The sequence below is a fragment of the Cheilinus undulatus genome, linkage group 20 (assembly GCF_018320785.1).
Source record: "Cheilinus undulatus linkage group 20, ASM1832078v1, whole genome shotgun sequence".
NCBI lineage: Eukaryota > Metazoa > Chordata > Actinopteri > Labriformes > Labridae > Cheilinus > Cheilinus undulatus.
Window position 1 is genome coordinate 19,152,011 of NC_054884.1, and position 25,502 is coordinate 19,177,512.

The 25,502-nt window shown below is 38.6% G+C and overlaps 1 protein-coding gene across 2 annotated transcripts in view; it reads left to right on the forward strand.

The window, feature by feature from the left end:
• The first annotated feature begins 10,345 nt into the window (after window positions 1-10,345).
• mybpc2b (myosin binding protein Cb) overlaps window positions 10,346-25,502 on the forward strand; it is a 49,774-nt gene continuing 34,617 nt past the window's right edge. Inside the window, exons 1-3 of one of the 2 annotated variants that reach the window (XM_041815968.1) lie at window positions 10,346-10,489; window positions 19,760-19,777; window positions 21,339-21,359. In XM_041815968.1, the coding sequence (XP_041671902.1) occupies window positions 10,468-10,489; window positions 19,760-19,777; window positions 21,339-21,359 (61 nt within the window). In that variant the 5' untranslated portion in view covers window positions 10,346-10,467. The remainder of the gene's footprint in view (window positions 10,490-19,759; window positions 19,778-21,338; window positions 21,360-25,502) is intronic. The other variant, XM_041815969.1, reaches the window with a different exon arrangement.

Consider the following 25,502-nt stretch of genomic DNA (forward strand, 5'->3'; position numbering starts at 1 on the left):
CCTCAAGCTAAAGATCTATGAGGGTGGGAGGCAGTTCACATCAAAACAGCAGCTCTGGGAGGATATTCTGACATCTTGCAAAGAAATTCAAGCTGAAATTCTCTAAAAACTCACAAGTTCAATGGATGCAAGAATTGTGACGGTGATATGAAAGAAGGGCTCCTATGTTAACATGAAACTTGTCCTGTTAAGATGTTTTTGATTGAAATAGCTTTTGATATCAGTAGATATGGCCTCCTTATGCTGCAAATTCAACAAATGACCATGTTCAGTTCTTTACAACCTATAAAATGTTTTGAAACTGTTGGGTATAATAATTTGAAACAGTGCATTTTGAAGTTTTTTATTTTTGAAAAAAAAAGGTATCAGTGGGAGGTTTTTTCACCAAAATTTGAATTATGCTCTAATAGTTAATGACTTGAAAATTATGCTAGCTGTCATTTGCATCGACTATTTAGGGAAATCAGAGAAAGATATCATTTGCGTTGCGTAATAATTTGGAACGCAGTGTAGAGAGGCATATGAGAGTCGCTGACGCAGCTACCTTCTCCTTACAACAGCCATAAAGCTTCCTCCACAGAAAACAGAAAACAACAAATTGTTGCAACTAATAGTCCATTAATGCAAGACAGCATGTTACAACTCTTCATTTTAAAATAAAATTGAGTCTTATTGAAGATTGTCTGATGTTAATCTCATAAGCTGATGAGCTTAACTTCAACCAGGTTACTTGACTGGATTGTGGCGTTTGACGGTGCGTTCATCACACTGTGTTTGTTGTATGTTCAGCATGAAACAGCTCATATGTATAAGTCCATGCCAACTTTATAAAAATGTGACTTTAAAGGATCAAATTATTCCAACCTGGTAACCTTGTGACACCTTGCTGCCTGTCATGTGACTCCTCAGCCAGTGTGGTTTTTAAGGGGATGGTGTATTAATAGAGGGAATTACAGGGGGTGAAAAAACAAAATGACTGACACGGCAGGTTTACCTCAGTTAGAGTCTGTAAAAGTCAGTTTTGATTATTTTCAGTTAGAAGCCCAGCACTATGTCAGACCTCCTCATGAGGCTATTTTCGCTTCAGGTCTGTACAGTGGAAGGAGATGGAAAGGAACTGTTCATCTTAATATACAGTCAATGACACAACACAAGCAACTGGCAGCAGTTTTAAAATAGAGGTTATCAGGAAAAGAGCCTACACTTAAAATAACCCCAAAAAGCTTTGACTCTTTGAGAGAAAGAGAAAAATTAATGATTAGAAAGTGAAGCGACTTAAAAGGACTAATTAGAAGCAATGTAGTGGGCATCCCCAGGCTCTTAATGCAGTTTTCATACTGGCCTGCTGCCAAACAGCCCTGTTTTGTCAGGTTTTCAGATGTTAAATGTTACATGCCTAAAACGAACATCTAGGAATCCTTTCAACACAAAGCAAACATTTAGTTTCCGTTTGTATGTGCTCACATTGAACTGTAACTTCACAGAATCTGGACTAATCACATAACAAACACAGCGCTGACCTTGGAAGAGTTTTTTTCATGTTGCCAATGAATCTTCATTTCATCACCATTTAAAATATTTTATTTGAGAAGCTAAACTGCTCCAAATATTCTCCTAGAAACTTAATATATACACTGCCCTTCTCCATCTGCCTCTATGCCTTTGCCAGTACACACAAACATAAATACACACTCTCATTTCCATGCGCTGAACTTCCTATGTGATTGCATTTTCTGCATCAGAGCTATTTTAAATTACTCTCCCTACTTAGCATTTATGTGGTTTAATGTTCACCACTTCACTGCTTTTCACTATCACTGTGCAAATAAATGCAGCCAACATCACCAGCTTATGAGTCCCTCCGGTTTAAAGAGGTCAGAGGGGTGAAAAAGATATAATCTTGAACTTTAATGTGGACAGAAAGAGTTTCAAGAGTAACTAAGCCCCAGAGGCCACTTTGTTGAATCTGAAAACTTAAGAATATGGATATTATGTAGTGTTGGTGGTCAGTTAGGTTCCAAATCTCAACAAACATTTAAATTCTGCATTTTGTTTAGGTAATATAGACAGTGATTGCCCCCTACAGGTGGAAACAGGGCTGCTGCAGTTGAATTTTTCTATTTGCTGATCTGGTGGCAGGTGATGGTGGCAGCTGTCATCATCACATAGTGGATGACATACAGACTCTACAGGCGCATTCTCAGGTGGTTCATGGGAAATCTGCTGATAGTTATGTGTAGACCAGTGTTACTTTCATTTCCAAAAACTCTGACAAAAATGTTTAACGACCTTTTTCCAACGAGGACGACGGGATGAGGATGGGCTTAAAATTGATTGCTGATGATAAAAACTCTAACGTAAGGTAGATTACTTTTGTTACAGAGACGAGACTAAAATATACACGCTGGACTGACGGACATTCGGATTCTGTGATGTTTCTCCTTTGTGTGTCTAACTCACAGTCTGTCAAAACAACAAGAAGAGAGAGAGGAGGAGCGACGTGCCTGTGTGTGTATAGCAGCGTGACAGAAGGAGGAGCTGATAGGTAGATTAAACATGTAGCTCTTCTCTGTATTGTAGTAGTCTTTACAGGAAATTGAACTAAATGCAGCCAGCCGACCTTTGAATCATTGAAAAACTCCATCAGTAGTAGCATAGAGTCCTTATATTAGCTTCTGTTGCTGCTGTACAGTAATCCTCCTCAGTCTTGGTCAGAGTTGTAGTTATAAAAAACCCTCCTAAACCTTGTACTAGGTCCCATTGGTTAAAAGTACTATAAATAAAATACTAAGGTGAAATCTGTGTTAAGATCGGCGAGAGAAATGCTAATTAGCGAGCCAAGGGAGGTGAAGCACCTTTACATTATGATATGTTTAAAGATGGCTCAGACTTCTGGCAATTCAAGGATGAAGTTAACTTATTATGATGTGTTCACCTAGAGAAAATGGAATTTAAGTTTTTGGTGAGAAATCTGAATAAATGTGTCCCTTTTAAGGAGAAATGTTGATCTAATTAGTAAATAAAATAGCTATAAAGCATGTGTTCACTTAAACACATATTGTCTCATTTTTCCTCCCAAAATGCACCAATATTCCTACCAATATTACTAATAAAGAGTTTAATAATGAAGGTGCATTAGAGTACCATTATAAATTAAAGTCAACAATTCTCATCCTAAAAGTCCATTATCCAATGCATTTTAGTATTTTCATCAGTTTATTTCAGATTAGTACATGGAGGCTATTGATTGTACAAAATGATTATTTATTTTTTACAATTTGGCTAACTCTTTAAGAGAGAAAATATGATATGACTTTATTTAAATATCGGAGAACAGAATTTGGTGGCAAACGTTTTTATGAAAATTAGGGAAAGGTTAGCCCAAAAATTTCAAGGTCATAAAAGAAGTGCTGGAATTGGTCTGTTTGTTTGATTTTTCTACTTACAACTTCAAAAGTTCCTGGAGACTGAAAATAACATCCAACAAACCCTCTAACACTAAAGCTGCTGTTGACTGATTGTGCTTTTATCGGAATGATTTCCGGAATGTCCAGTCTTAAAAATGCACATACTACATTTTTTTTTTTAACATTTCAACAGAGTCACCATGATTTCCCCAATGTGTTAGTTTGCTTGTAGGACCATTGTGTCAGCAGGGGGAAGGACATAAAAATGTGAAGTGTTTCATTAGGCACAGATTAAGTTTACACCCCTCAGTACAGAATGACTCATAGATATTTTTCTGTGAAATTACTCATGAGAATTCCCAGAGTGAAGCATCAGTTTATAGCACGCTCATATGGCCGATGGACACAGAACTATCTCTAAAATATATGGCTCAAGTTGCGCTGTTCACTGGAGCACTAAAACTCTGAATGTAAACTGGAGTAAATGCAATATGTGGTTTCTTTTTACAGCATTGTCAGCCCTGTGATGATTCTCAAGCATGATTAAGCTAACAGCTTGTGTGTGTCACCTTTTAAGTATTGGCCCTAAAGCCCCGCCCTCTCCTTGGCCGTCAATCTTCTTTTCCTAGAGACATTTCAATCTCTCCAGCTAAAGATACACCCATCTGGTGGTCCCCGTAGACTGACATTCCTTCCCCCGTTCACAGATTCACACTTTGACCCCAGCAGCAGGGGACCTGTTTCCACAGTGGCTGCAGTTGTTTACGTATGCACATTTTTGAATAATGCTGTAAGAGTCGATGACAGGTAATGAAGACATGCCCAAGACATGCATCTCCACAGGAAGCTGCCAGTAAAAACGAAGTAGACCTCGCTTCAAGGGGTGACTCCATAAAAATACACCAGCTGACCATGAAGAGCAACTGTGGCTTCCCACAGTCTTTGTGCTACAACTTGACTTTGCCCCAACACCAGAATCTCTAACTTTGATGCAGTATTATTAAAAAAAAGAACAGAACTCATGGACACACAATAATGAGTAATATTTTGTTTTTATCAAACATAAATGGGAAGCAATCCCCGGCAAACTGCCTAAATCTTACTAATACATTAGCAGAGCTTACATAGCAAAACCAGAGTGCAAGTCCAAACCTAATGCTGCTTTCCATTTACTCAGAAGATTTACTCAGAGCTGGGAGTGACATCACACCTGAGTTGACTGCATTTCAGTTACAGTGAGTTGGTTGCTAGGGGTGCAGTAGTTTATGGATCAGAATTCCAAGTTTAGGGGGCATTTAAGGTGACGCATCCAATTATCTGGAAATTTTCAAGTTCTAAGATCAATTGGATTGCACCATAAATGTAGTGTCAACCCATTTTTAAGAATTACCGTAAAATCTGGAATGAAAGTCACTATGGCATATAAACCAGTCTGTTTAATAGGATCCCCCAAGAAGAAACAAACGTTTCAACCATCTCTCTCTGCATGGCTATTTCTGTTTTGTTCAGCTTAGCCAAGAACATGCAATTTCTATGCAACTGTGTCACTCATTTAGTAGTATCTGTCTTTGCCCTATAGAGTTTGCACATCTACTAGCTATAGTACGGTACTTCCGCTCTCAGCCTGCTTTGTCCGTCATTTGTCGGTCACTTGTTTGTCTACTCAACCTTATACTCCCCTTTTTCTTTAAGTGCAGGATTATGACCCAAAGAGGGAGAAAAGCGGTTAAAAAGTCATGACTACCCTTGCCAGTCTCGTCAGTGTATTCCAGCACATTCTGAGCAGTGAAGCTTAGGCAGCCAGGTATATTTAAACTAGGGGTTTCCAAACTATAAGCCAGGGGCCAAATGAAACCCGCGGTCCATTTTGGATTAGCCTTCAAAAAATTCTAAAAATGTAATGAAATATCGCCCACTCTAGATCATGAAGCTTATCCTAGAGTATATTCATTCTTCAGCACTAGGCGGTGCTACCGTGCTACTTCTGCAAACAAACATTTTGACAGGAAGAATTTATTCATGTGCTTTTTGTGTGACTAAATTAAGATAACATTGAAAATAGTAAACATATTGCAAACCAAAAAAATAACCATGTCTTGATTTATTACGCCTTGATGGCTTATAGCAACAAAAAGCAACACCTATAGAGTTCCTTTGCTTCACTATCTGCTTTTCTTTTAGGTTTGATTTGCAAAGCATGTGCAGTTTGCTCTCGTCTTGTGTCTGAATGTGTAGATGACCTGTCAGCGTCTCCCCTCCTATGGCCACTATATGCCCTGCTAGCCATTAACTAGCCATTGAAGCATAGTCAGTCACTAGGCATATCTTAACCTACACTGGACTGATTTTACCAAGTTTAATATCCTTAAGGTGAGATATATCAAAGTGGCCCCACCATCCTTTTACATTTATGTATGTAGCCCTCCCCTTTGTTGTTGCTAATAGTTTTATTAAACGCTCCAGCTCATCTATTGACTGTACAAAAAATCGAATTAGAAACTCTAGATTCACTTCAAAGCTGTCACCTTATTTGGTTTTGAAGCAAGAAGTTCCAGTTCTTTGATAAGAGTGTGTTTTGGAGAGCAGCAAAGGGTCAGCAAAGGCTAAATTATCAAAGCTATACAGTGTGTTCCCATTGCTTATTCTTTGGCTACCTTATTAGAAAGTCAACCCCAGTGTTTACCACATAAGGGGACTCTATTTTCGGTTGCTGACTGCCACAAAAGAGTAGTGAACAGGCAGGCATCTCTGTGAGGACAGAAAGAAACAGTCATAACTAACCTGTTTTTTAACATAGGTTTTCACATCAGGGTACAAAAACTCTGAACCATCTACCAATCTAGCTATAGAGGTCACAGGCCTAGCTCACTAGTGCTAACATGTCAACACATTGCTTGATATTTATTCAAATGATGCCCTCATTTTTTAACTCTCAGTTTTTTACGGCACAGCTGACCATGCGTATGTTATGTGTGCAAAGAAAAGATGATGCTCTAAATCATCAACACTCTCTTTAGGTAAAGTTGTGTTTGATCTGATGGCAGCTGGCAGACAGCTAACACAACCACGACTCACTCAAAGTGTTTATGCATGTAACTAAAGCTCAGCATCATTGAAACACTTGAGTTGTACAAGCATTCACGCCCCAACCAGCACTGTAAAATCCATTTCTGTTGTAAAATTGGGGTGCTATTTGGTTGACTCCCTTGTTATCAGCCTCAAGTGGTCCTTTGAGTTAACTGCAGCTTTTGGCCCCTACCAACTCCATATTAAAGGTCACATATTTTACCCCTTTAAGACAAGTTTATATTGGTCTCAGAGGTCCCCAAAACATGCCTGTGAAGTTTGTTGTTAAAAAACCCTCCAGGATTTTTGTTTCAGCCCTGCTCAGAACGAGCTATCTCTGTGTCTGTGGCTTTAAATGTTAATGAGCTGTATGACTCCACCCCTGACCATGACCCTCACAGGAAATGGATGTGGCTCGATGGATGTGGCACAGCTGAGAGGAAGATCAGAAGAGGAGAGCGGAACTTTCTTCTAAGCAGGGAGGGCCAACTGAACCTGGGGGGGGGGGGCTAACTCCCCACAAGACATCATGAGGGGAAAAATCTGAGAACGGCTTGTTTCAGCACACATTTTCTGAAAGGTAGAGAAGGGGCTGGAGGGAATGGAATTTTTCTGATTCTTGGGGGGATAGTTGACAGGCCAGGGGAACATATATTTGCTAGAGCCCTAGTGACCTTAAAGTACATGTATTTGAAAACAATGCCATTACAGTCCTTGTTGGTGTAATGGGCAGGCAGCCAAATACTTTTGTCCATATTGTGTATACTGCTGTATTGATATTTTGTTCCACCCTTGCATTTGTGCCTAATTCTGAACTGCCTGCATTCATTCCTCAACATCAGCCAGATGCTGTAAAAGCATGTTGCAAAATTTTTGTGAAACCATTGCAGTTAATAACCTTGCAAAGCAGATGTTTCCTTGTTTTACATTGGTGAATCCATCTTGCAAAGCTCCCATCTGAACTGATGGGCCCGGTTAGAAAGTGATAAGACCAATCGGTGACGAGGGGCAGTACTTTCAGGTGCAGCAGAGTCATGACGTAAACAAGCAGCAGCAAGAGGGGGTACAATTATGGTGGAAGAGCTTAGTGTGGACGCTGCTAAAGCGTAAGTTTAATCAGACAACAATTCTTTGTTAAAAGAAGAACAAAGAGCAGCAGTGAGTTGTTTTCTTTTCAAAAACAACAAAAGTCGAGTACTTACATGTCTGTAGTCGCCATGTTTCGCGTTATTCCTCGTAGCTGCGCACACGCAATTCGATAGCTGCTACGTCACGTGTTTTGTTGCTCTTACTGGCCCGTAGAGATGTGACTGACAGAACATTCATCCAGTCACACTCTGAGTTTTTTTCAAAGCCTCTGCCTTTTCTCAAACGTTTCTTATTGAAGCTTTCCCAGATGGATGTGGAAACACATCCATCTGGCGTGTCAGGTTATGCAGTTAAAGCACCAGAAATAGTTTCTTATTTGCAGAAAAAGATCAAGGATAGAGCTTAAATGTTAAGTCAACATTAAAGGGATACTTCAACATTTTGGCAAATTTGCCATAATTGCTATAGTCTTAGTAATAGGTACGTTACCTTTAGTTGTTGGTGCAAGCTATTTTTAGATCGGCGGGGCTGAGATGTGAGCTGCTTTGCCAACGCTATTGAGACATATGGTATTTCTGGCTTTCCCTCTTCAAACTCATCAAATACACAATCCAACAACTCTAAAACGCTCTCGTGGACAAGTTGTGACCTGCACATTCACCACGCTATGAAATAATAAAGTATAATTATGTAACATTACGACACATGAAGCAAATACTCGGAAACTACTTTCTTGAGTAAACCACTGGGCTGAGTGACACAGTGCGCGCCTCAGGCAGTGCCATAGTTACTTGATAGTTCTGGCTTTGCATTTGCCTTTAAAACAACTCTGTCTGGTAATGTTCCATGATTATTTCATAAATAAATAAATCATCTTTATGCAGTGCATTATGGAGTTTATCTATATTCTTATAAATTTATTGATATTTAAAGCAAATGTTTGAAAAATTATTCAATGAATTTAAGATCTGTCCTCTTTTTGTGGAGAGTCATGGGGGGGGCAGCACCCTAGCGCCCCCTATTGACCAGCCACCACTGGTATCAGCAAGTACACGAGTTTATGCCCTGATCCGATACCGCTTAGTATAGCTTTATATTTTGCTTCATTTAGCCATGCTAAATGTTAGCGCTATAGACCAAAAATCAATTCTTCTTCACTGCCAGAAAGCACTGCATGCACGGGCTACCGTTTTTAGAACAGCAAAGAAGAACCAGTGGACCCACTGCAGCAGCACAGAATGGTGGCTGTATGACATTTTTCTCTGAATGTGTTCATTAAAATGCCTTCCAGACCGACGCTGTCATACATGACAAGAAGTGACACGAACAGTGACATTGCTTACTGTATGTCTTATGTGTGCACTTCAACACAACCCATGCTATTAAAGCAGTGATGATGGTGTTACAAAACACCAGAAATTATACCAGTGGTGGTCCTGATACCGGTTTTCCACCCACCACTAACAAATCTTTGTATAATTAGACATAGAGCACCCTCATATATCCAAGTTGAAAGGATTCTTTTTCATAAATAGCTGTTTAACTTTAAAACTAGCTGTCGTCTGAGGCTCTTTCGTACAAATTGTCAATTATTTTACTATTAGGGGTCACCCCTGATAAAGGATAAATCATCCCCCTCCCCAATAAAATGCTGAAACTGATGTAAAATTCAACTTTTCTGCAAAATTTAAACATGTCAATGAGTATACTACTTTTTTCTTTGCTTGAAATATCGTAACACTCTGCCCACTGTCATTTCAAGTCTAGGGGGCAGAGTTTTCCCATCATGCCCTTGAGCAGAGTATCAAGATATATTTTAGTGGTAAAAATATGTTTAAATGAGTTTAGATGTTGCCTGTTGTACAGTAATCACTTTTGGGGTTTCTTTGCTCATGTTTCTGGAGGATTATTGTTATTTTAGTGTTAAACTTCTGCACCTGGAGTGAAGTTGTCCACTGAGTTGGTCACTTCCTGCCTGTGGAAGGGAATGATTTTTAGTAAAGATTGGCTTTCAAGTTAGGTTGTGGTCTAGCTCTAAATTTGTCTTTTTCTCCTGCCTTGTCAGAACACACCTGACTTTGCCACAGGTGCTCCATGCAAAGTGGCACCCAATCAGGTCTGGAAAGAGCTTTGCGCTGTTAATTATTAACATTATAAATGCTTGAAATTTACATCCAAACTGGAAGAAAATAACACAATGTTGTGGTAAACTGCGCCTTAATGTGTTAAAAAAATCACTGTGCTCAAAATTAACACTTTAAGAAGGATAAAATATTAACACTTCAAAGTGTTAATTTAACTCAGAGTCAGTGTGAATTTCACAAACTCTTGATCTGGAAATCCTAAATGGAAAGCTTGTAGGAATCAACCCTTTACACACTAGATGTCTCAGTACATTTTTTGGGATTAGCTGCAGTTAATGCAGCCGTCTCATAGTATCAAGTGGAGTAAAAAGCCACGAAATCTGTTTGCAAATACCTGTTGATCCTGCTCTTAATGCAGGTTATAAGAGGTGGTGAGTGTAAGATTGGTTTGACATGAGATAAAGTGTCGAAATCGGGTCAGTTCTTCTGCATCTCGGTTTATTTCTGTATTTCTACGGTGAACACTTGAGCTCAAAAGGTTTAGACAGTCCATTAATCTCATCATAAATGTGCAAGACCTCTTTCGGCACCACCTCACCCTCTTGTCTCTTCACCTTATCACGCTCTCTCGCTCTGAATGCCTCTCCTCTTGAACTCCTTAAGGGTGTCGTCAGTTTCTCCCACTCTCCTCGCTCACTGGAGGGTGTGGGTGACTTGAGTTCCAGGAGAGCTTTGAATATCAGAGCGAGGGGAAATAAAAGGAATAAGCACCGTGAGCCCCTCAGTCCTACGGCAAGCAAAGAGAGGACACAGGAATAACCATGCCTGCGCCAGTCCCTGCAGGTATGCACATACTTCAAATTAAATGTAATTAGACTGGAGACAGGGGATTTAGAGGCAGTGTTTATCCTTAACATTCTGTCGTCTGGTTTGGTTGAAGTTTTCGGTAAAGTATACTTATTTCAAAGATAGTATACTTCATAACTGAGGATGCTGCGAGAGTGGATGGATGCATAAATGCAAATGATTGTTTTTATAGGAAGTTTTATTGTGTCTGAGTTTGGTTATTAAATATATTTTAGGCATAGAAATTAAAAAGTGCAATGATATGACAAGATTAAACACACTATTAAGTTTGTCATGTACATGTGGTACAAGTTTATGAATGTGGTGTAAATGGAAGAAAGATTTTGGAGGAAAAAAGTCTTAGTTAAAGTTCTATAGATGAAGTTTGGGTGTTGTCAGGTGGGGTTAGGGGTTAGCTTAACCCCATGTGACCTAAAGCAGTTGTTTACTGCGCCTGAGGAAAGCATAAATATCAGATGATCTCATCGCACTGTAACTTAAATGTGCAAGTAAGGCAGCTTTCAATCTGCTCAAAATGAACTGTACATTCAATACAACCTGTACATCATGGAGTAATAAAGTAAAAACAAAAATGACATCCTAAAACCTTTACAACATGATCCTACAGTATTAAAAAATGTCCTGTCCTAATTACTCAGAGAAAGTAAATATCTCATAGAGACATACAGTGCTTAGCAAATTTATTAGACCACCTGTCATATTTGTCTCAAAGACCATCCAGCATCATGAAGTGCTTTAATGCGGACTCTTTCATTTTCAGCAAGCTCTCCACATTTTACCATTTTGAACAGGAATGAGGAATTTCAAACTGGATTCACCCAAATTTGAGCCGGCTCACTGGGCTTCTCTGAGAAGTCAGAAATTAATCAAGCATAACATTCAACCACTAAAACTCATTTTTCTGTTCAGGAATGCAAGTAAATAACTATAATTTGACACATTAATCAAGAAATAATAATGTGCTTTACTATTTTTTCAGTTTATTTGTAAATCAGTACATTTGAAAATTCATGGATAACAATAATAATTATATTTTAGCATTAAAAATATCATTTTGGTTAAAGAGCTTCTACATATTGATGTATTAACCATTGCAGAAACATAAAAAATTATTTTGGTAATTACCAATGCTGTTAATTTAGGGCAGCTGTGGCATAAACCTTACTTTGGTTAGGGTTAGGGTGGTCTAAAATTTTGTTAAGCACTGTACATTCTCTCTCTTTGCCTCCTTGTTGTCATCTGTCGGTGCAAAGTATCTCCTAGGTCGTAAATAATTCTGTAGCCAGTGCTGTCATGACGTCACCAGGGGTCAGTATGTTAATGACATCAGCTCAGAGAGCACAATATTGTTTACCTAACTGGCAATCTGCCGGAGACAGCTGTCGGGAAGTGAGTGCAGCAGGTTCAGGGGTAAATAATGCTGCTGCTGTACATACAGTCTGTGATTTAACGATGCCAGATATAGGAAGCTGGCTGAGGTTTCATGCTAGCTACTGTATATAAAAGTATGAAGTTATCACCAAAAGTACAATATCCACAGAGTAAACTTACGCGTAAAAGACAGAAGGATTAAGGCATTTGCAGTTTCCATCAATGTGTTTCTTATAGAGCCAAGGGATGCACGACATTGGCTTTTTGCAGATATTTACAGATTCATTTTAGCCGATGTTATTCAGACCTAAAACTTACACAGTCCTTTAACGCAGTTTAAGGTTTGAGGATAAACAGAGAAACAAACTTTAGTTAGTTTCAACTTTAGTTTCATGTGTTTTAAAATGCATGAATTTCTTGCACATATAGCTGCAAGTGCAGCAAGCAAAAGTTACTTCCTACAAAGGTAAAGATGGGAGAATTAAACAAGGACAAAAACAGGATTCTGGTTAAGAAATGCCAGTGTCCTAACACTGCACATCTAAAACCCTGTTATCAATAAAGTTGGGACGCTAAGTACAGTTGAAAACCTACCTCGGCCAAGAATTTGGCAACACTCAAACACTGATTTCTACATTTCCTAAATACTACAGAGTATTGTGAAATGTGAGTTAAAAGTTACACAGTGGTGAACATGACCCTGTCCTAACTTTTATGTAACATGTTCCTGGCATCAAATTCAAAAATGGGCTCATCATTTTCCAAAAAACAATGACATTTTTCAGTTTAAACATTGATAGTGATGGGTTTGAGCAAATATAGTAGAGTTTTAATGTTTTGAAATTCATCAAACTCTGTTTTTTTTTTCATTTTTTACACAATGACCAATGTTCGTTTTTGGAAACAAGGTTGTATAAAATGAAATTAAACAGGGGTATAGGCTTTCTTGAATGCAGCAAAGTGTTTGTTTTAGGGAAAGCCTTTGACCTAAAATGTAACTATATAAAAGACCAATAAGGACCAAAAATGTACTTGTCAGTTTTGTTTATATTTTCAAGATTTGTTTCGAGGCTTCATGCCTTTATTTAAAATGACTTTAGGACCAACGTGAACTTGATCACCTGCTTGGAGTTCAGCTTCTGTACATGTGCCACAACCCAATCATCACGCTTTCCTTAGAAATAAAATGTTTATCTGAACTTGTAAGAGGAAATATTTCTACATCAGGTGGTTTTGACTACAAACAAATTAAATACTCTTGGTAAGAATTTGGTTTTTGAGGTGAAAAATGTCCCTTTAGTCCTTGACAAGTGTGACTTTCTCATAAACAGTCGTCTGCTGTCCTTCGTCTTCCAGGAGCCATCTTTCCTAACCTTTGGCCCTGAGTAGCTGTAAATCATTGGCGTGACTGAAACCTTAGAAAACACACTGTCATAGCAGATGAGTCAGTCAGATGAGCTGAGTTTTCTGCCATAACTGTGGGAAGAGTGTTGAGCTTTAAAACCCATCCATCTAAGTTTTACACCCACTGTGCAGTGATTGTAGATGTTATCGGCTTTGTTGGCCTTGTTAGCACATAACTTCTAATTCTCCGTTGCTTTCTCTCCACATTTGTTCCTGTGATAATCTTTTGTACAAATCCAGGCAAGGCTGAGTTTTATTTATGGTCCGAGAAACATAAGCAGGCAGTATTAATCTTATATGGATACGATTAATCTTTGCTCACTGCATGTCTTCATCATCTGCCGCTTTTTTTATATCAAGCTATGAGCTGCAAAGCTTCAGGTATGAGGGTCGGATATCCAGCCAATGTCTCCAAGCTTTATTTTAAATTTTTTTCAGTGCTCAATGTCTGAATACAGTAATATGATACATAAATCACGGCATATTCAGCCTAATTTAACAATGTAACATCCATATTTTGCCACATCCTCAATTATTTCTGCATTTACACCCAACATGAGTCGAAACAGTCTCTGTGCTGCAGCTAGATCCCGCCCTCAGCTGAAAGCTAAAAATACTCTGCAATAACCCCTGACCTTTTCCTCTTTATTTTTTTTTTCTTCATAAGATCATAGGGTTTCAAACACGCGAGCGTATCAGGTTTTGCTGTAACCCTTCTGTGGTCCCAGCTGAGATAAACCATTACATAATCCGTCACTTTCATCCAGAACGTTCCCTCATGGTCAGCAGGCCTGATGATACCTCCTGAATGTGATGTTGCTCCAAAGTCATCAATTAAGTGTACTGTGATAGTTTCCTTCTCTGTGGTTGGAAGTGATGCTTTAATTTATGGTTGGAATAATTTTTTATTATTGTGAGCGAATGAAATACTGTTGTAGCGGGTTAAACCAGAACTATGGGGATGCTCACCCATAACCCTTAAACTGATCTACTGACAGACACTACACAACAAAATCTACAATACAGTTTAAAAGGATCTTCTCCAGCATATTTAAAGTGTCTCTTGAAAATATAATATGAGACTGGGTTTGGGTCACTGAGTAGAGCAGGCGCCCATATACAAAGGCTATAACAGTGATCATGGGATCAATCACGGTCTCTGAGCTATCTGGTCCACGTCTCCCCCCCCACTCTCTCTACCAATGTTTCCTGTATCTCTTGAGCTGACCTATTCAAATAAGGGCCAAAAATCCCCCCAAAATAGTCAAGGTCAGATGAAGATCTTATTACGATTACAACCAAAAATACGGCAATTTTATTTTTTCAATTCTGGCATCGCATGTGGCATCAACATTTTATTCTTTCTTCAAAAGTATCAGTATCAATAAAATTACATCAAAAAGTATCTGTATTGGTATTGAATTAAAAGAATTGGTATCGCCCATCTCTAATGCAAATATCTTGTTCCAGATTTAAATTACATTAAAGACCCTGTGAAGTGAAATCCAAAGTTTTTGTCTTAACACTCTAGATGTGTTGGAATATGGGTGCTGTAAACATGTGAAAACACTGAGATCTACATGTGACTGAATTCTGGATTGTAGGCCATTTCACCTCTTTCCTGGCCTGGTTGCATGTGGGCGGGGCCAATATGTTGGCTCACGATGTCATGAGCCCACAGTAGGGAATGACCCCGCCCCTCTAACACTACAATATTGTGGAAGGAAGCAGTCACCTGGAGCAGGGACTAATGGGATTATTTTGTGCAAAGGAATTTACTTTTGTACCTTTCTATAATGTTCATGTTTCATTGCAAAGTTATAATTATGCATGTTTTGTTTATTGGTTCATGTTTTTTGGGAAAAATATTTTTCCAAGTATGACGCCATGAGTGAGGGGGTTAATGCTGCAGACTACCCTGCCTGTATGTGTCTTTATCTGTGGTTCTAAATAAAAGATAGCTGCTAATGCTTACTGCATGAGGGCTTGTTCAACTCATTTAACTTATCTATTAGCCACTCCTCATCACAGTTTGCCACAATCTAACATCACAGAGCAGTTCATCTCAGTATAGTCTGTTGGACTGTACTGAGCCACGGTGGTCTATGGATCATTTGAATCATCATAGCAGAGATTTGAACAGACTTAGTCTCTTCTTCTAAGGTCAACAAAAGGTCAAGAGACAGGCTAATGGCGTGAGTGCTTTCCTCCATTCAGATTGTAACATTTTTAAAACCTGAGGATCATATTCCTCCTGAGTGGGCGTGGCTTCAGCTCCTTCAACAGACACGCCCCCACCATCCTAGAGCAGATTTTACTGCCTCATTTTTCATGATTTGAAGCTCAATTTTATAAACTTGGAGATGCTTTATTTGAGTTAAATTTGACCTGGGGGTTCATAACACAGTGATCTATCATACGACAAACCTAAATACAGATTTATTTTTACTTCACAGGGTTTTTAAGGTTAAGGCAGCATATAGTCAAAAACATTCAAGCCTTATACACTTCTGATGTTTAGCCTGCAGCAACGTTATCCCAACATTATTTTACACTAAAATATAATGTCGACACGCCATTTATTTTACATCACTGTACTCCTTAATATTAAGTTCATATGCCGCTTATTTACATCACTTTACACCTTAATATAAGGTCAATAAGCCACCTATTCCACGTCACTTTACTCCTGTTCATATGCCACTTATTCTACATTACGTTACTCCTTAATAATATGTTCATATGCCACTTACTCTACATCTCTTTACGGCTTAATATTTTGTAAATACACCAATTACCCTACATCACTGTAATATAACGTCAGCATGCCACTTACTCTGTTTCACTTTCCATCTTATTAAAAGGCCAATATGCCATTCATTCTACATTACTTTGCTCCATAATATTATGTCAGCGCACCTAATATTCTACATCTCTTTACTCCTTTATATCTGGTCAATATGCCACTTATTCTACAACCCTTTAGATATTAATATAATGTTAATACACCACTTACTCTACATCACTTTTTTTTATACAACTATCATTGGAAAAGTTAGATGTAAATAGTGGTTTGAAATATTTTTCTCAAGAGCATGCAGTGTATGGATATTCTACACTAATAAATCAAAGCTCTTAATTACCTTTCAGCATAGTTTATTGCTTAAAACTGGCATACGCTGTCATGTGGCTCAATTTCCCATTAAATGAATCAACTCTATACCAGGTACTGTAACTTGATAAAAGTGTTACTCATATCTCTGGGTAAAACACATTCAAAATGTATTAAGTTATGTGGCTGTGATATCATTATTAACTTCGTGGCATACTGTAAAGGGACACCCAAGGGTCCTCATAGCTTTGATAAGGCCAGGTCACCCAATATCTTTGTTTATGTCTGAGTCATTACAGGCGGCTATAAATCAAGGTGTTGGCTTGAGACATGGAGGTAAACAAAAACAGTGAGGCAAAGACCAGTAGTGTACTTTAACTGACCATGACAACCTTCAAACAGCAAGTCCTACTCCTGCCTCACAGTCTGCTAAAGACAACCCAAGGGTAACTGAGGACAAAGATAGATAGTATGAGGATGACTGAAAGCTTTATATGGAAAATGGGGGAAAATGAAAGAAACAGACCAGAATACATTCAAGAGGCACACTATTAATCATCCATCTACAGCCATTCAGACAAGTTCTCGGAAACTGTAGAAAGCCTCTGAGGAGGATATTTAAAAAGAGAGGAACAGCTGTTTAGAAGTTCATTACCCAGCTCTATCACAAACTTGTTGAAAATGATCAAGATTCTCACCCTGGGGGGGACTGAATTAGCAGAAGAAGATGCAGATTTGCACTTGGTGCAGGTGTTAAACCCACTCACAGGGTGTAGGACGCACTTGGAACAGTCTTCACGGGTATATCATTTACATTTACATGCTATTTACATATGTCCTCTTGTACTGACCAAAACAAGCTTTGTCCCTGTTTGAGGATAGTTATTATACTTGGAGCCATGTATGAAAATGCTGCTGAAGACAGTGACTATGAAAAAAAAAAAGATTTTGCTTTAAGATTAGCCTAGCAAAATGTAATTTAAAGAATAAAGCCATAAAAAAAAAAATCATTACATAATCAAAAGACCAGATTAATTTCAGCAATTTTAGCCCAACGTTTGCACTAAACCTTAACTGAATTGTAAAGCAACTGAGGTCAAGCCCATCTGCCTATTCAAGGAAACTTTATTCAGCATAAGAGAACGTGGCTCAGCTACAAGTAAGGTCACAAGACACCGCCCTTGGCCTTTACCAGCTACGGTTGTGACCCCTTCCCCAAGAGACTGTCTCTCAAGGAGTAGGGTATATTATCTGCCTCTATTTCTGGGGGGAATTTTCCTTTTACCAGATTTAGGCCTCAACAATTACACCGCCCAGTTCCCCATACACCACAAATTGACTGTCATCATCCAGAGGTCCACTTTGAGCAAAGGGAAACGTCTTGCCAGTCAGTGAAGACGGTGTGTTAAATTTCATTAGTATCACTTTCAAAGGTTCATGCCAAAGGATTACACGGCTTAATGGAAACTTCTTAGGTGGCCATTTCATAGACTATAAATCCTTTTAACTCATAAATAGAAAACAGGTGATCACTGCAAGAGAGTTTCAATGTGAAAGAAACATTTGAGTATTTAAACTTTAAATCAGTCATTTTATACCATTTATTTAACATCCAGGTTAATATGATAAGACATGGAATGTAAACTCAGGCCAAAAGTCCATCATTTCTAATCAAAGACATGTTATATTTTCACTACTATTCTACCCTGTATGGCCTAGGGATTTGTCCGATTAGTTTGCCAAATAATTAAATATCAGATTACCTTCCAGTCATCACCAGCCACTTATACTAATACTTCCTATTAATTCAGGCTATTAATGCAAGTCAATGCTTAGCTAAGCTGTGGCACAGCAGCTGTGGCTGTAGCTCCACATAAGTTTTCTTTTTCTGCTCTACTACAAGGATGTAAACCAATATAATGGACACATGGCATTATGTAATATAGACCAGTTTGGCAGTGTTTTGTTTGAGAAAAAGCATATAGGCTATATCAGGCTAAACTTGTGTATAACAACTTTCTTGGAGCAATGCTGGTATGGCTAACGGGAGCAACACCGTAAACCAATTTGACAATGCTTACCCAAGTGGCAACCTCCTGTCCAGAAAAATGAAGCCAATGTGGAAGTGCAAAAAATTAGAGTACAGCGAGTGGGCACCTGTTAAAAAGCCAGTTTTTACACCAGAAATAAACTGGTTTACAGCCTGGTTCAAAAAACAAACATGTCTCATTAGCTAATGTCTTCATGTGCTCTCACTGTACAGGGGGTGAATTTTTTTTTGTACCACAATGGTTTAGATTCTATTTAGGAAAAACCTCACTGCCGACTGATTGGCATGTCTCATTTGATTGACAGATAGCTCGACAGGCAGAAGCTACATTTCTGTCGACCAGAATGCTAGCTAGCTAGCTGACAGGAAGTTGAGCTTAGTGGGCGGGCCATTAGATTGATCCAAAGTTCAGTTGAGACCGCGATTTCAATATGGAAGCCCCCACGGATTGGCTTCAAGAGCTGTTTGAGTCCGCCTATTGTAAGCAGATGGCTAACATCCAATTCTTTCTACAGTCTATGCGCTTACCTGTACATACAATGATACTGTATGTCATGTTAAATTAATAATGACAAATTTATGTTGTTTTTTTTTTTTTTTGCATTATCTTTAGTCAAATAGTCTGGATTTAGATCTGCATCTAATCATCTTTGAAAGCAGGGTCCTAGAAACATCGCTAGCATTATGGTATGTAGCAGTTAAACTTGACCTTGAAGATGATGCAATGATGTCACATGGGTTATGGACTACCATTAAAGTCTTGTTTCTGTACATTGGTTCATGGATTTGGAAGTTAGTATACTTGAGTGGGATGGGCCAATAGTTAAAAATAATTTTACAATGAGAAAATTAGGGGGAAAACACAAATATAAAAGTGGCATGTTTAAAGATTTCTTTTCAAGGGGTTTTGCTTTTAGTTTGACTGGACAGGATTATGGATAACATAGAAAATCCCAGAGAGAGAAGAGGGGCCTACCAACTTGGAGGACTAGCTTTGATACATGGGGTGAGGCCTATGCTATCAAAGCCCCAGAAAGCAAGTTTTAACAGTCTTCACTATTAAGTCAGAAATTTTTAAATGAAGGTCAGTGAGGATTGACTCATTTTCAGAGCCAACCTCTAGTGGCCATTTTAGGAACTGCATTTTTCTGTCACTTTCTTGTTTCCTTAATTTTTACTGAGTTGTTGTAACGGATTAAACCACTATCATTGAATTGAAAACAATCTATGATTGATATTTCGTATTTTTCAGGATTGTGGTAAGTGATCCATGTTTCTAATTGTTCTTTCTTCTGTTTCTATTTCTCAGCTAAACCAGGGGGGGAGGGTAAGTCAGCCGCACCACAGCCTCTGACTATTGACCTTCTGTGTGCCTTGCATTATCACACGGTGACTTGATTATAGCTCTCACATTTTCACTTATGCCCACATATCAATTCAAGCGCTTGTGTCAAGGAAATGCTGGCTCTAACACCAGAGTGCTAAACCAACATGTACCAATTTTGACTTCTATGTTTTTTAGTAGGATTATTGTATTCTGTTACACTGCCATGCTTTACATAAACAAGGAATTTTCACTGATAACATGTCATCTGCATACTATCAGGTTGCTAAACCTGTGTACTCAGCTGTCTTCAAATGATGTAAAACACAAACCCAGAATGGGAAATATGCTTTGGGTTTTTACAGCCATAGTTGAGTGTGGTCATGTTATACTGGTCTAAATTTTAGGTTTTACACACCAATGAAATGTATTAGCTCAGCTGTTGTAGCACCTCAGACATATGTGGTATTACTGTCCACTTGCTTTATCTAACAAAAGCCCACTAATTTTAGCCCCAGCAGAGCCAACCGAGGAGGGTGAGAGACATCAGTTTCCTTTTTTTCTGTCTCTTTTTTGTGACTTTGAGTGATCCAGAGCACTCGTACAGTGTTAGTATGTGACATGGAGTGGGTCTAAGCTGGACTTGAGTGTTGAAGAAATGCATTTTAACTAATCAGTCAGGGTAATTATCTGAATAATGCACAGCAAGTGGTATTGCCATAGATAATAAGTAAAGCAATTATTGAGTCAAGAAGATAGGCCTTTAAGTGAATCATATTATATGAGACAACATAAAGCTGCTGAAGGGGGATAATGCAATTAGTGTGCCACTTTGATTGAGCGTGTTTGCATTTCTTAGCAAGCCTACAGCATGTGTCATATGTGTTAGCTGAAACCATATCTCCAGAGTGTGGGGGGACAGATTTAGTATCCTCAATATTTTGTAACAATAAAGTGACTGAAATAAGTGAAGTGATGTTGTACATGCATGTATTTCCTGTGGATTACTTCTTCTGTTTTGTTGTGCTTTGATGACCATTTACTGGGAGTAAATGTCTTTAACAGTTTATTTTGATTATTTTAGCATGCTGAATCTTTAGATTATAAAGGATTGATCCAACTGTTTGATGCAGGAAAGACAAACCATCTGTGTGAATTTTACTGTTCACCAAGTGACTGCAACCGGATGCATTTTATACGTCTGTGAACTCATGGTGACCTTGAGGTCACGTTTTACTGCAGGCATGTGAAGTATGAGAATAAATTAAGAGTGCCAAGGGTTTTCTGTCTGCATTTTTGTTTGACGTCTCTTGAAGTTGTTTGCTCTCTGATGGAATGTTATCCAAATCTCATCTTTTTAAAATTTCAGACTGTTAACTATGATTTTTTTTGCACAGCTAAGCCACAGCCAGAGCAAGATGGTAGGCCCCTCTTAAAGACAGCGAATTAAACATATTTTCTACCAATAATCAATTCATCCCCAGCTTCCATTATCATGACTGACTTTTGCAGTTAATGACAGTAAATATTGAAAGCCAAGCTAATATTCATTCATTTTTCTTAGATGCACCCCCAGCAGACGGAGGTAAGACAGGATCCTGTACATAGAGGTTGTGAGTGAAATGGTCTGTGAATAATCCAACATATGTATTCATGTATGAGTGCATACATGTGCAACGATGTGTGAAAACTGCACTGACTGCTTGACTCTTGTGTATTGTTTTAGATCTTACAGGTTGGTGTCAGGTTACCTGTTTAACAGTTAAGATGTATTTTTGCAAATCCCAAAAATACATGAGTTTGTATACTAAATTGATGTCTTTCTTTGTTCCCCAAAAATTGAATAGATAAGTATCCTAATGCCGAAATCAATCACTTTTTCTCACTAAGTTGACAAAGATATACTCAGCTGCGTTTTTTTTATGTGACTGAAATGCATACTAAGTGTTAGGCATGAATTTAAGAGGCTACTTTTGTTTCTTTATTATGCAATCCAAAGGAATGATTGAAAAAATAAAACCTGCTGCATTCCAATGGAAACAAAGTTTTCAGAACAAAACAATCAGAAAATAATTACATTTACAAATGAAAATTAATTCACTTTTCTTAAACAAAACTTAAATTTATCTACAAATCTAGATCATTCTTAAAATATTGGATTTATGTTTGATTATGGTGAGTTAAGCTCTACATTTTAAGGTCACAAAAGTTGTCTCATGAATTTAACATTGTTCTGTCTTAACAGTTTGATCTAGGGGTCAAACAGTTATTGGCCTGGTTGATTATTTGGACCAAATGTATGCTCTTACAGATGATCTGTTTCAGCATATTATTATATTTATCCTTAAGAATGTGCTACTTTGGCTCCACTAAGAGGTGTGTCTTCCCCTATGGGATTTTATCCGCTCTTGAGTCTCCCTTATGTTCCACTCACTTGCTGCTTTTTATGCTGCACAACAGAGACAGAGCTAAATTGTTACATTTTCTTTGCTTTCACTCATCCAGTTTTACTTTTGTCACATTAAGTATGTTTTGTTTGTCATAATAAATACATATCAGTTCAATCCCCTGAACCACTAGTAATGAGTACCCCTTGTCTGTTCAAATGGACGGTTTGATGGTTTGTACAACCAGAGAGGCTAGGTCTGTGTGCTTTATGGCCAAGTTGAAATCAGATCAAGAAATCAGCTGTTTCCCAATTATCTTTGAAAAATGGAAAAACAAACAATGGAAAATAAATGGGGCTGCACAGCAGCCAAGGGTTAGCACTGTTGCTTCACAGCAAGAAGGTCCCTGGTTCACCTCCTGGTCAGGGCATTTCTGTGCATGTTCTCCCCGTGCATGCGTGGGTTCTCGCTGGGTACTCCAGCTTCCTCCCCCCACCAAAAACATGCTCCTTAGGTTAGTGGTGACCCTAAATTGGCCGTAGGTGTGAGTACGCGCGTGCCTGGTTGTCTGTCTCTTTATGTCAGCCCTGCGATTGACTGACGACCAGTCCGGGGTATACCCCGCCTCTTGCCCAATGACAGCTGGGATAGGCTCCAGTAGCCCCGCGACCCCCAACGGGATAAGGGGTATAGAAAATGGATGGATGGATGAAAAATACATGCCCTTGGCCGTTGGAAAATGAACGATGAAAAAAAGATAAAAATCCCTTTTTTATTTTTATATAGACCAGTTCATTTTTTATCATTGGTTTTATGTTTTGATTAAAAAAGGAAGATCAAAGATAGTAACACTGCGGATGTAACATTATTTTACCAGAACGTCATCAGCATGTCGCACATACAAGAAAAAGAATGTTATATCCCCAGTGTTTTGATCATACTTTTTTAATCAGAACATACAACTAATAAGATAGAAAAATGAAATTGTTTTCAATTTGTTTCAGTGCTTTCTGGAAATGGGAAAAAGGGAAAGAAAGCAGGAAATGGAAAATTAAAAAAAAAGGTTTGTTTTTGTTTTTCATTTTTTGATTCCCAGTGTATGATGAACTGCCTGAAAGAGCGAAAGGCATGTTATTTCCATGTGTTTTTTTTTTTTTTTTTTAACTGTAACCTGGAAACAGCTTGTTTCTTGATTTTGGATTTCTCATCTCAAATCAAAAACCAAAAACACTGGCCATAAAATACACTAACTGGGTGCTATATGAGGCATGAACTTTAACTAAAGCTCTGTTTTTATATATATTCCTCCAGTTTTGTTGGTATGTAATTTTACATGTCCAAAAACCTCCACTCAAGTGTGCTAAATAAATTGGATTGATATAAAGAGTGTTATGTTGCATGGTGCTTCTGTTTATCTATCCACCTTTGTTGCAACTGTACGTCATCTCTTGTGCAAAAACAATGTTGCTTCGAAGCTGCTTTTTCAGTTAAGTTTGCTTCCTTGTCTGCAGCGGAATCAGAAGTTGATGGGGATGGTAAGAAAAGAAGCAGCATTTATATTGATGTGTCTGATGATCATTTAACTTTTAATGGTTGGTATTATGTGCTGGTCAAGATGCCACATAATATATATGAAGTGTTAAGTAGACCTGGATCCATTTTAATATATAAAATTATTTTGATTACTTCTATTTGGACTGACAATCTGTGCTTCTCAAACAATACATTTTCTTCTTCCCTGACACAGTGTAGACTGTTGAGATTTACCAAACCAGACATTGGAATAGCACCTCACTGGTGCTGTTTGCTGCTGTCCCAATTAAATCAACCACAAAACAGTTGATTTTTGGGACTAACTGGTCACGACTTTGGATCAACCCATTGATTTGTTTATCGGTGTGTTTTCCAATATGCTGCACTGCATTTAGGATAGTATCTAAGGCCAATATCAATACCAGAAATTAAAAAAAGTACTAAAAGTTTGTAGGTTGGCTCTGCTTGTTCTGGTACCTGTATCTATAAAATCCTATAAAAATGCAGCTTTAATCATTTTAGGAGCTTAAAACTTCTTGAAACTCTACTTTCCCTCAGGATATGCAACCCTTCAAGCCTAGAACAGATCTTGTTAAGTCAAGGAAGAAACACAGATCCGACCAAAGGGCTCTCATTTGTATTTTAGAACTGCTGGTATCAGCTGATGCTGCTGGATGGGTTGCTGACAAATTTTTCTGGTCAAGTCCTATCAGCAATTCCCATTTTGTTTCCTTACATGAGCAGTGCTGCCTGACAGGATGTCTGTGACCCAAGATACCAACACTGTCTCTGTCCCTTTGGCAATTTGAACAATGAGAGTAGAAACACAGCTGTGGTTCATGAGAGACAGTAATCGTAGAACAATGGCAGCTGTTACTGCTAACATACCGAGTGTCATCTGATGTGGTGACACTTTTATTGTTGTTCCTTTATTTAACATGATGCTGTGGACAAATAGGAAACTGCAAGGACAGCCCAAGCAGTGAAGTCATCCAAGATATCACAGTCAGCACATCCATGCCTTCAAACCGACCAAACTCTGCGTCATGTTGGCATCTTTATCTGGGGATGGTCTACAAACTGAACCATGGTTGTATTTCCCAGCAGTGCTAGGATTCATGAGTCATCAGTCTGAAACTTGTCAGGGTTGCACCACAACTCAAGTTTAACAAGTGAAATTCAAGAGCTGTGACTCAAGTTGCCAAGCAGTCGCTGCCTGCCACGGTCTTTTAAGAGCACAGTTCCCACAGCAGTAGATGGACATCCACTCTGTCTGGACTGATTAGGAGTAGATTAGACGTTGAAGGGTTACGGAAGTGCCAGGACTTCAGGGAATGCCTGTGATGCCCTTGAAATGTACTGTATGCAAATTGTTCTGTATCTGCAGTTTTAAAGGGGTGACTCTGATGGTCAGGATTTGGTATTTTTGGGGAATACTATTTTTCTTTTCCCACTCGGGCACCTGGCTGAGGCTTAACCGGAGTGAGAGCTTAGGAAGTTATAGTCTTCATTTGTAAAGTGTTACTGCACAGCAAGAAGGTAGGCCAAGTTGTCCATCAAGACTGCTTCTTTCCCAGGCTTTTTGTTCAGGGGTATGCAAGGGAGAAGACACCTCCAAAGGTGACATGGCTGCATTGTGTTCCTACAGCATATTGCTATCTTGGTTGGCTGACTGCAGAGCTGAAACTTTGCCCTAAAATTTCGCCCATTCAGCCAAGTAACGACCAAAGCATTTAGGGGGAGCTTATTAAATGTTAAGTTTAGTTACCTGCCATCTCCATAAATACCTTTGGAAAGGGCCCTGTGAT